General features: G+C 42.4%; 1 protein-coding gene across 1 annotated transcript in view; it reads right to left on the bottom strand.

Moving 5' to 3' along the window:
• The window catches only part of SHANK1 (SH3 and multiple ankyrin repeat domains 1), a 964,213-nt gene that overhangs the window by 341,067 nt on the left and 610,125 nt on the right, over positions 1-13,021 (bottom strand). The window contains exon 12 of the mRNA XM_082273843.1: positions 5,154-5,317. Coding sequence (XP_082129969.1) covers positions 5,154-5,317 — 164 coding nt within the window. The remainder of the gene's footprint in view (positions 1-5,153; positions 5,318-13,021) is intronic.

Raw genomic sequence — 13,021 nt, 5'->3', positions numbered from 1 at the left:
TGTATGAGCGGTCTTTAACCCCCCCCCCCCCCCCCCCTCCTTCCCTTAGTTCTGAAAAATTCACTGCTAGCCCCTCTCTGTTAAGCATCCATAATGCACTGTTGGTTAAAAACAAAGCCTGTAAATACCCCCTTCCTACGCGTTTCGTGTGCATGCACATTCTCCAGGGATCTTTCTAATAGGCCATCTATCGCTGGTTCCTCTTGAAGTCCTCTTAACCCCCTACGGTTCTGGATATAATGTCACCAGGTTCTATGGCAATGACTTACTGTCTGGTGAGTGTAAAGAATGGTGGAGGGTTATCACTGATAAGGAGCAATGTGCAACACTTTGGATTCAAGTTTTTATAATTTAATGCTGGATATTTATCGCTCTCTGGTGAGTGTTTTGACACATCGCACTGTCACAGTGGGCTTTTGAATCAAGAAAGTATTGTCAGTTCATGGCAGTTGGTTACACATAAGACTTTGCTGATTTATCTTAGGCTCCTTTCACACGGGCTTGCCGATCCGATCCCCCTGTCAGTTTTTTCAGACGAACCTGATCGGACGCGGCATTCATCCCTATGGGGCAGGGGATGTCAGCGGTGACATCTCTGCTGACACCCGCTGCTATCCGATCAGATCCTGTCTGTGAAATCCAGACAGATGGAATCCCTATTTTCCATCCGTCTGGAGGATCGGATCGGATGAAAATGGACAGGCGGTCCATTTTCATCCGATCTCCCCATAGAGGACAGCGGAGATCTGACAGCTCCGTCTCTGCACACAGAACGGAGACGGATCGATCATCCGCCTGCATAGCAGGGGTCAGCGGATCAATCCCCCGCTGAGCAAAACAGAGTCCGCCAGGCAGAAAGCCAGTGAAAGGACCCTCATTTTTCATTTTTTCATTTATGTAAAGCACTGCACCAAATTTGTTTACCATATGCTTCTCTCCTGTCCTTGAAGATATAATTGGCCTAATCCTCGGAATGCTGGATTAGGATTGTGTAGGGGGGGGGGTCGAATCGAGATTGCGATCTTTTAATAATTAATCGTGCAGCTCTAGGGAGTACATACATTACCTACACCCACAGCATAGCAAGTGTTATCCTTGCAGGCGCCCCTTAGCTACATAGGCAGTTTTTGGTGAACGTAACCCTTTAAACTAATTTCCTTTTTCTTGCTAAATGGGAAGTTTTGTTTTCATTATAACTGCCTTAGCAGTCTAAGCATTGTCCTGAAAAACATGGCAACATCTACATCACTTTCAGTGGAAATGAACCTTACACTTTATCTCACAAAAATAAAACTTTTTGAAAGGAATGCCTGAAATTCAACTTGTAGCTGAGTGCAAACCACCACACCAACACCTCCGGATTGAAGGAAGAATAAGAGACACTTTTATTTTACAGAATTGTATCTGGTGAAGACTGAAGCTTACATAACATTTTTTAATAACAATAAATAAATAAAAAAATGTTTATATAGTAGTTATATGAGTTTAAGCAAATAGTTCTTAGGAAGGTCGTGGTCTATAGAATTTATCTTTCTATCTTTTTTAACTTTATTGCAGATTTATTAAATGCAGAGATGTTTAATTATTTGATAAAAGTGTCATGTACATACTATTATTATTTTTCTACATGAAGTTAAAGCCGAACAAAAATACTCTATACAGTATACCAATGATACAAATCATAGCATTTTATTTTTAATGTGTTAGCAAGATCAGCACTAGATGGCAGTGTTAGCAGCGCTTGGAAAAAATAAAGTATTTTTAGACATATGAATGTAAAAGGGATGATCCAAATGTAATCATTTTATCAATGCATGCTGATATCTTTAAAACCGTTTTTTAATGAAAATAGTTTTCATTATTTATAGTTGCATTTTACCTCTCCTCTCACTGCACATCTAGCTGACATTGGGGGAGATTTACCACAAATGGAGAGTGTAAAATCTGGTACAGCTCTGCATGGAAACCAATCAGCGGTCAGGTTTTATTGTCAAAGCATCCTACCTCCACCGCCGCAGAAGAGAAGACCCGGTGTACTGCGTCTCCTTGTAAAAAACCCAGAAGCAATGTAATTTCCTGGTACTCGGCGCCAAATTAAAAAAGCTGACAGCATTCAAAACAGTCAAACTTGGCGTTTTGAATGCTTTTCGGTGCCGAGGAGGGGTTCGGGGTCTTTTAGACCCCCAGATAACTCCACAAGAGTAACTTTAACCACTTTACCGCTGCTCACTAGAGCTCTACTGCGGCAAAGTGGCCCGATAACGTCTGGCGAAGTAGACCTACGTCGCCAGACATTCCCCTCTCTTGGTGCCGCGCGCGCACCGCCGGAGGCTCGCTCCTGCTGTATTCAGTCACAGCGGGAGTCGGGCCAGGGGAGGAGCGGTGGTGATCGCCGCTGCTCTTCCCCGATCGTCGGGGAATCGAGTGTGGAGATCCACCCGCTTGTGTAAACAAAGCGGGCGGATCTCCTAAGTGACAGGCACGGTCAGATTGCAGGATTCAGCATAGCTGAACATGCGATCTGTCCCTGTGTCACTCAGTCACCTCCCCCCACACACGTCAGTAAGCACCAGGCATACATTAACCCCTCCCTCTCCAATAAAATTAACCCCTTCCCTGCCAGTGTCATTTTTACAGTGCATATTTATAGCACTGATTACTGTAGTAATGTCACTGGTACCCCCAAAAGTGTCAAAAATGTCAGTCAAGGGTCCGATCTGTCCGCCGCAATGTCGCAGTCCCGCAAAAAAAAAAAACGCAGATCGCCGCCATTTCTCGTTAAAAAAAAAAAACACCAAAAACTACAGAAATCTTTCCCTTAGTTAACTTTTGCGCAAACCAATCAAAATACGCTTATTGCGATTTTTTTTACCAAAAATATGTAGTAGAAAACAAATTGGCCTAAAATGATAATAAAATTTAGATTTTTACATTTTTTTGGGGGGGAATTTCATATAAAAGAAATGTGAAAAATATTGTTATTTTTTTCAAAATCGTCGCTGTTTTTTGCTTATAGCGCAAAAAGTAAAAATCGCACAGGTGATCAAATACCACCAAAAGAAAGCTCTATTTGTGGGAAAAAAAGGAAGTAAATTTCGTTTGGGTACGGCGTTGCATGACCGCGCAATTGTCAGTTAAAGTCGCACAGTGCCGAATCGCAAAAAGTGGCCCAGACGTAAGACAGCAAAATCCTCCGGTGGTAAAGTGGTTAAAAAAAAATAACAAATTTTTTTTACATGTCCGAAAATGTCGGCAGATATCGGCCGATACCAGTTTCCGATGACTAAAATATCGGTATCGGCATTAAAAAAAACGATGTCGGTCGATCACTGCTTTAGAGGGTATAAACAGGTTGTGAGAAGGTGACATATTGAGCGTAGATCGCATTTCAGAGGAGCTGCAGTTCTTTCCGCATGTATAGATGAGCCCTGATTGTACATGTTTCGTCACTGGTCCAAATGAGCCGTCTGAGCTGAGGAAGCAAAACATCTTCAGCATTAGAGGACAAGTCCAGCTGAAAGCTCAAGTTGTAAAGTGCTGTGTAAACTGTCGGCGCTATGCAAGTCCTGGTTCACATTAGTGCAAGGACAGACATTGCATGTGATTCGGAGCGCACTGCTCTGCAAATCACATGCGATGTCTGTGCGATGCAAATTCACCCATACAGATTGCATGGCTGAATTTGCATTGCATTCGGACAGAACACACACAGGACCCTTTTTTGGGTCCGCACCAGAATCAGATCGCATGAGGGTTCACACCTATGCGATCCAATTAAAGTCCGAACTGACAGTTCGCACTGCGACATGCAAACTGATCTGTGGGTGTCATTGACCTTGTATTGACACCCCCAGCGATTTGCATATGGCAGTGTGAACTGCCTGCGATTTGAATGCGTTGCGGGAACCCGCAGTGGATTCTCAGGGTTCCCGCATCGCATATGTGTGAACCGGCACTAAATCCTATATAATAATAATAATAATAATGTAACTAGCTACCACCAAGCGATTTTCTTTGTATTTTAATGTATTATGTTTATAAGTATGTTTATTCTTTTTAAACCTCTTTAGTCGTGTGTGCCGGTTCACACTGAAGCGGCACGACTTCGGGGGCGACCTGTGAAGTCGCGTGCACCGCGACTTCGGCACGACTTGCACGGACTTCATAAAATGAATGTCTATGCAAGTCACTCCAGTGATGATGATAATAATAATAATAATAAATTATTATTATAAATTATTATTAATAATAATAATGTAAAAATAATAATAGTATATAAAATTACGCTATGGATAAGTAAATTATACCTAGGCTTCCAGTCAACATTAAAACAGTACCGATCTTTTTTTTATTTTATTTCTTTTTTTTTTTTTTTTTTTTAATTAGAAAAACAAGCAAACTGAGTGCCATGAATGAAATGCATGTGGTATTTAATGTCCATTTGCAAAATAAAGATTTAATACAATTCATTTTTTAATAAAAGCTTGTAAATCTTCAAAAATAAATTAAAAAAACATTGACCAATAGCCATTATACGTTCTGGCCAGGGGAGGACTGGGCCAGGGGGGCAATTGCCCCCTGGGCCGCTCTGATGCCTCGTAAAACGTCTGCACCACTTCTGCCACAGACATGCCTAAAATTTTCTGGTGAAGAGAAGTAAAAAATCCTTGCTGCTGACTTACTGAGTGGGGGTTGAAGACAAGGACAGAGCGCAGGCCTCCCCCCAGCATTGATGATGTAAACTGCCTGAGAAGAGGCCGGTTCTATGCCCCACTGGAGACTCTCCTCCAGCCCTAACCGAGCTGTCCCAGCTCCCCCAACAGCCCCCTGCTGGTCAGGTCGGGAAACCCGGATTCAGCCGGTGAGTAGAGAGTACTTGGAGCGTAGCTTCAGCCTGGAATGGAGGTCAGGGGGAGAGTGGGAGGGGGCCAAATCGCTGCACCATGGGCCTCTGGTTTGTACTTGCCCCCTGGGCCAGAAGTTGCCAGTCAGCCCCTGGTTCTGGCACACCCAGGCTCCACCCAAGCCCAAGTGGCCAGCATAGCCATGAAAGGAAGAAATTATACACACCGATAATCAGATCAGATAATCGGCTATGACTTATTAATGACTTTCTCTGGCTAATAAAACATATCCAAAACAAAACAGTTTACCTTTGACTTTTTCTCCTTTGCTGAGAGACATTTCTCCTTCCCCTTGGGCCTGGTACGGCTTTATGACCACAAACGTTCGTCCTGGAACAGCTGAATAAAGCTTCTTTTTCATGCGATGATTCACAGTCCCACCAGCAGGGGGCTCTTTAGTAGAACCGCTGGAACTGAAATAGACAAAAGCAAGAGTTTGGGACCAAATTACAACATACCACATAGGTAACTACAAAAGCAGGATTGAGCCTGAAAACATAACATATGATTATTTATTACGGGCATTTAGATAGTGCCAACAAATTGCACAGTGCTTTACATACTGTACAATTATATCAGTCCCTGTCCTCAAGGAGCGTACAATCTATTATGCCTGCTAGAGATTGGCGCAGGCGTGTTTGGGATCCTAATCCCAACCCACCTGCCTGATCCCGCCAGGAAGCCGACACTGCACACAGCCAATCACAGGCATTGAGACATTTCCCAATCCACAGCTGCACAGAGCAGGAAATGTCTCACCACTTATGATTGGTGGTGTGCAGTGTCGGATTCCTGGTGGGATCGAGCAGATGGGTAGGGAGTGGGACTTGGATCCCAAACACGCCTGAGCTCATCTCTAATGCCTGCATACACATACTAGGGCCAGTTATTGTACCTGCAAGTCTTTGGCGTGTGCAAGGAAACTCACACAAGCATTGGGAGAACATGCAAACTCCATGCAGACAGTGTCCTGGCTGGGATTCAAACGGAGGACCCTAGTGCTGCAAAGGAGTGCCACTGTACGTAATGGGTTTTGCTTGTTTTGAATAATTCTATATTGCTTTTTTTACAACTCTATGGGCTTAGTTACAGTGCCAGAGGGGGATGGTAAAACCCTCAAGCAGGGCACTTACCATCCCCCCCCGTTGCTTTCAGCAGGCGCTACCAACCACTGAACACAACCTATTCAAGTGAATGTGGCAGCTCTGTAAGCGCCGTGCAACCGCGTGCTAGTGTCGGATTCAAAGGGTAAAACCAGGCAAGTAGGAGGGAATCAAATGCGCTCTAAAGTGCGATTTGATTGCTCATTAGCTCTTCAGAGAGCAAGGTTAGTGTGGACGAGCCCTATTTCTAATACATCTGACATACATACAGTAAGTACAAAAATGTCAATTTCCAGGGCTGAGCCAACTATAATAAAAATGTGCTTGATTTTTTTTTTTTTTTTTTTTTTTTTTTTAGAGAGAAAGAGCTTCACTGCCACCTAGTGGCCATAATAAATAAAGATATTTACATTATATTCTTAGAGAAGTGGATGCTGTGATTTTCTAAATTATTTATTGCTGCCTGTGCCCATATTCAGGGAATTAACGGACCAACTGTTACTTGCATTTGGTGACATCCTCAAAGCTGTTTGTCTCATCTGCTGAGTCATTTCACTTACACATGGTGAAAATCATTGGTGATGTACTTATTTAATCAGTTACTTAGTTATGCTCTCTGGAATAACTACCCCTGGTGTTATTACCTATAAATGTTAATATCCAGTTATATTTGGTGTATTTAGGAAAGCATCCAGCTCTTTTGTTTTGGACAAGCTACCGAGAATCTACTGAACAGATCATGTTCTTGAGGGAGTCTATTCCACATTTTCACAGTTCTTACTCTTTAGCCTTCAAATACGTTTTCGTATTTGAAGGCTAAAGTATAGCTAAAGGCAAAGCTTTTTTGTTTTAGTTTTGGATAGAGTGGAGATGGATTGGAACACCTATTACGTTTTCTTTTTCTATTCTTCCCACTTACCACCAATGTAAGTAGCCTTCCTCCCACTGACTACCAATGTAAGGAACATTCTTCCCACTGACTATCAATCTAAGGAGCCTTCTTCCCATTGACCACCAATGTAGGGAGAATTCTTACCACTGATCACCAATGTAAGGAGAATTGTTCCCACTGATCACCAATGTAAGGAGAATTCTTCCCACTGATCACCAATGTAAGGAGAATTCTACCCACTGATCACCAATGTAAGGAGCATTCTACCCACTGATCACCAATGTAAGGAGCATTCTTCCCTCTGACCTTCAATTTAGAAGCATTCTTCCCACTGATCACCAATGTAAAGGGCATTCTTCCCACTGACCACCAATGTAAGAAGCATCTTTCCCACTGATCACCAATGTAAGGAGCATTTTTCCAACTGATCACTATTATAAGGAGAATTATTCCCTCTAATCACAAATGAAGGGACCATTCTTCCCACTGACCACCAATGTAAGAAGCATTTTTTCCACTGATCACTATTATAAGGAGCATTCTCCCCACTGATGACCAATGTAAGGACTATTCTTCCCACTGATCACAATGCAGGGGGCATTCTTCCCACTGATCACCATTGTAAAGAGCATTCTTCCCACTGATCACCAATGTAAGGAGCATTTTTGCCACTGATCACTATTATAAGGAGCATTCTTCCCACTGATCACCAATGTAAGGAGCATTTTCCCCACTGATCACTATTATAAGGAGCATTATTCCCACTGATCACCAATGTAAGGGGCATTCTTCCCATTGACCACCAATGCAAGAAGCTTTCCTCCCACTGATTACCAATGTAAGGATCATTCTTACCCATTAACCACCACATTTATCCCACTGACCATCACACTACTGATGTACAATGAGCTGTAGATACAGTAATTATTAGCAGGGGTTCCCTGAGATCCGAGAGGTTTTTTTTAAAGGTTAGTCCATATTAGAGATGGGAAAGGCTGTATAAAACAAATCCGATAACACAATGGGGTTGATTTACTAAAACTGGAGAAAGCAAAATCTGGTGCAGCTGGTCATAGTAGCCAATTAGCTTCTAAACTCAGCTTGTTTAATTAAGCTTTGACAAATAAAATTAAAATCAGGAAGCGATTGGTTACTATACAGTTCTGCACCAGATTTAGCTTTTTCCAATTTTAGCAAATCAACTCCAATGTCTATAACTCACTATTTCATGTCCTCATTTGGCTCAAAAGCAACGGTCTACTCCATACTGCCTCTTACTTCAAATGACTGCAGCAAAGCCTTTAAAGGTACTGAAGCTAGAAAATCTGCATTATGATACAGATACAATACTTTCCATCGTGCCAGTGCTAAACCAAACATTACGATCATTCAATAAGAGGATCAATAAGGAGATTTTATGGACTTCTTGGTATAGCAAGATAATTTTTTTTCAGGTTTTACATTTGGGAAGTTAAATTCACCCTTTGTATAGGTCCTGGCTGAAATTATCACAGATTTACAGCTGTCACCAGAACAGGCTGTGAAGGTAAATCTTCCAAAGGGAACACCGGTTCCGGTGACAGCTGTCTAAGAGGAGAAGTCCCCTCACTTTTTAGATATATCCTCCATATCTTAAGAAGTGGAGATAAATCTCCACAAAGGGGAGGTGTTGCATACTCCTGACCTCTGTCCATAACATACTTCTGTGCATTACATGTTCCTGACCTCTGTGTGTTACTTACCCCTGACCCCTGAACTCTGTGCGTCACTTACTCCTGAACTTGGTTCATTACATAATCCTGACTCCAGAACTCGGTGCATTACGTAATCCTGACTCCAGAACTCGGTGCATTATGTAATCCTGACTCCAGAACTCAGTGTATTACGTAATCCTGACTCCAGAATTCGGTGCATTACGTAATCCTGACTCCAGAACTCAGTGCATTACGTAATCCCAGAGATGTATAGTAACGAAGTAGAATTACTTAAGTACCGAAATGCGGTATCTGTACTTTCCTAGAGTAGAATTTTTTTCTCCTACTTCTACTTTTCACTACATTTTTTCAATGATTTCAATACTTCTACTCAAGTATTTTTTTTTGTGCTGCATAGTTACTCGTTACTTTTAAAAAAATTACCACTGCCAGAACAGTAGATGGCAGGTTTCATAAAGCTCAAAAAAGTGTATAATGTCATTTGTAAATCAGCGCATACGAAAATAAAGGCTGTGTATAATAAAAGCTGCTATACCAAATCTTTCCAATAAAAAGAAAATATGAAACAAACAAATTGTGCTACAGCGCTTAAAGTGCATCCAGAAACTACTAACAAACACAACTTGGCTGTGCGAATAAAGTGCCTGTGCAATCGATATAATATCATTGTTGCCCCCAGTGCCCTGCCCACACTCCACACAGTATCAAAAATAAAGTGATATGAATGTGCTAAAGCCTAAATGCAGTGAAAATAATTATTCCCACAATGTAACAGTAAATTCAATTCATATAAAATATGACAATAAATCACAATAAAATAAGTTATGAAATAAGTTAGGTCAGGTGCGTGCAACAAGTTGAAGTGTGTAAACCTATCTATAACGAAAAGTCCATAAATGAATTCCAGTGTGCAAATCTAAAGTGTCACTTCACTTGTCAGATGCTTCCACCTCCTTCAGTGCTCGAGTGACCGACCAACACACTTAATGGTGGTGGCACTGCTGGATAGCGTCTGGGTGGCACTGGCACTGACTGCACTGGTTCAAAAAGCCATATATATTTAATTATTTCAATTTTCAATGTCACAGGTCCTCTCCTCATAAGATATTAATAACTTAAGATTAGGTGATGAACTTCTTGGCGGCCCTGGCAGGATGACGGGGACACCCGCCACTTCTGGAGCCGAGCCGCTGTGATTCCCCAACATGTGACAAAGTAACAGCCAGGAGATCTAGTGGCTAGTAGTGCTCAACAATATCGCTTTTATATATAAAAATGAAATAAAATATACTGACTCACAATTTAGTAGTAGGTAGCATGTAGCAGTAGGCAGCACAACTCAATTCAATCAATCCCACAGCCTCGCTCGCGCCGCGGCCTGCGGAATCACTGTCATGATCATCAAGTTAAGACCGCACTGGAGGAGCCGTGCTGCCGTCTTCCCGCTCGAGGTCTCCACCTCTAAACATGTTGTGTGTCACTCAGACTCCACCCCTTAGGGCCCTTACTGAGAGGAGTTGTGACACGGGCAGCAGGACGCGGGAGCATTTTCTTCGTTATCTCATCTTCTTCTCTATGAAGTGAGTGAGGTGGACCGTGGAGAGGGCCTAATCCTTGCCATGGCAAATGTGCCATTTGAGAATCAAATAATCAATATAAAATATTATTATATTATATACACACAGGTCATGGGTGGCTTTTTTGCACCAAGAAGAGTGAGACTGACGGCTATGATGATTATCCGACCATCCATGGACCATAAGTGTTGTGTTGTGGTGGTGCCTGTGCTTCCTGCGGCCTGCCTCTGCCTGTGCGGCTGTGCCTGCACTGCAGTGGCCATTGGCAGTGGCACTTGACTTGAGCAAAGCAAATGAGCACTACTAGTGTGAAGGACAGGTGGTGGAAGCATGTTCTGACAAGTTCTTATAATGAAAATAATATAGACAGCTTTTTGAACCAGTGCAGTGCCAGTGCTACTAAGGTGAGAGGCAGAGAGAGAGGCTATCCAGTCCACCACTTTACTTGAGCAGATCACAGAAGAAAGGTGGAAGCATCTGACAGCAAGTGACAGCACTTCTTAGATTGCACACTGGAATTCAGTTATGGACTTTTCCTTATAAAGTTTAGTTTACACACTTAAACTTGCACCTAACTTATTCACAATCACAACTTATTTTATTGTGGTATTGTCATATGTATTTTATATGAATTACATTTACATTGTGGGAATAATTTGCACTGCATTTAGCACAGACATGTCACTTTATTTTTGATACTGTGGGCGATGATTTTGAATACAAGAAGAATATATATATATATATATATATATATATATATATATATATATAATTGCAGGCACTTTGTTAGTAGTTTTTGATGCATTTTTCACTTTAAGCGTTGTAGGTTTGATGAAGCTGGCCTGGCACATCATCATCAATTGAGCAAATCAAATCAAATCGCGATTAAGAAGACTGCGCATGCTCCTGTTCTGCCTTTTGATCAGCTGAAAAGAAGGACGAACCAAAAACACCACCTTCCACCCCTGGCCCTTCAACTTCAAGTGATCTGCCTGGCTGTGAGAGTGTGGAAGCTGAGGAAGGAGACCACCCCTGGCTTTAAAAGGTGGATGCTTTAAAAGGGGAAGGGAGGGACATACTTTATCTGTTTTTTGTTTACAAAAAGTTACAGCCTAAGGAATTGTGATTGTCCTTTAGGTTAATCATTTGAATAAATCATTTGAAATAATAAAAAACAATATGATGTTCAAACTTTTGACTTCTTTCTTTAATAACTACATAACACAGTACTTGTACTTCTACTTTCAGTACTTGAGTAGAATTTTTTTTTTCAAAACTACTGGTACTTTTTACTTTTAGTACTTAAGTAGCAAATTTTTTGAAAAAACTACTTGCAATACTTAAGTAAAAAAAATGTTGAATACTTTAGTACTTCTACTTAAGTAACTTTTTCTGCGAGCACTTCCACTTCTACTCAAGTCACTTTTTGATCGAGCACTTGTACTTTTACTCAAGTAGAAATTTTGAATACTTTATACAAGTCTGCGTAATCCTGACTCCAGAACTCGGTGCATTACGTAATCCTGACTCCAGAACTCGATGCATTACGTAATCCTGACTCCTGAACTCTGTGCATTACGTAATCCTGACTCCTGAACTCTGTGCATTACGTAATCCTGACTCCTGAACTCAGTGCATTACATAATCTTGACTCCTCAACTCTGTACATGAATTACTCCTGACCCCTGAACTCTGTGCATTAATTACTCCTGACCCCTGAACTCTGTGCATTAATTACTCCTGACCCCTGAACTCTGTGCATTTATTACTCCTGACCCCTGAACTCTGTGCATTTATTACTCCTGACCCCTGAACTCTGTGCATCACTCCTGAGCTCAGTGCATTACGTTATCCTGACTCCAGAACTCGGTGCATTACATCAGTGGTCCTCAACCCTGGCCCTCAGGGCCCACTAACAGGCCAGGTTTGCAAGATAACTGAAATACATCCCAGGTGATATAATTTGCTGCTCAGTGATTGCAGTACTCTAGTCTGCATCTCCCCAAGGTAATACTTAAAATCTGGCCTGTTAGTGGGCCCTGAGGACCGGAGTTGAGGACCACTGCATTACGTAATCCTGACTCCTGAACTCTGTGCATTACGTAATCCTGACTCCTCAACTCTGTGCATCACTTATTCCTGACCCCTGAACTCTGTGCATCACTTATTCCTGACCCCTGAAATATGTGCATTAATCACTCCTGACCAGTGGTGGCTGGTGCTCCATGGGCCGGGGGGGGCGGCAGATGGACCACACTATACCCCCCCGGCCTCTCCTTTCGGCCATTCGGGAAACGGGTCTCAGGACCCGCTTCCTGATTGGCTGGGAGGAGAATCAGTGTGATAATAGCGAATATTCATTTGCTATTGTCACACAGCTGGGCGGGCTAAGGGCGCAGTGCTCTGCGCCCTGAGCCCACCCTTTTTTGAAGCCTATTAGAGCCTCTGGATCTAATCACGTGCTTAAAAAAAAACCCATTGGAATCCATGCGTCCGGCACCCTGCATGTAGGTTAGGGGGCCGGACGCATGGATGGGGGGGCGGCGCCCCTGCGCCCCCAATGGATGGGCCGCCACTGCTCCTGACCCCTGAATTCTGTGCGTTATTGAATCCTGAGCTCTGTGCATTATTCTGGACTCCTGACCGCTGTGCGCTACTTACTCCCGAACTCTGTGCTTTACATAATCCTTACTCCTGATATCTGTGTGCTACTTAATCCTGACCCCTGAATTCTGTGCGTTACTTACTACTGAACTCTGTGAGTTACGTAATCCTTACTCCTTAATCCTGTGTGTTATTTACACCTAACTCCTAAATTCTGTGTGTTACT

This window comes from Pelophylax lessonae (assembly GCF_965119305.1).
Source record: "Pelophylax lessonae genome assembly, chromosome: 12".
Classification (NCBI taxonomy): domain Eukaryota; kingdom Metazoa; phylum Chordata; class Amphibia; order Anura; family Ranidae; genus Pelophylax; species Pelophylax lessonae.
Note: the sequence above shows the minus strand (reverse complement) of the source record. Positions and strands in the feature narration are given on the sequence as shown.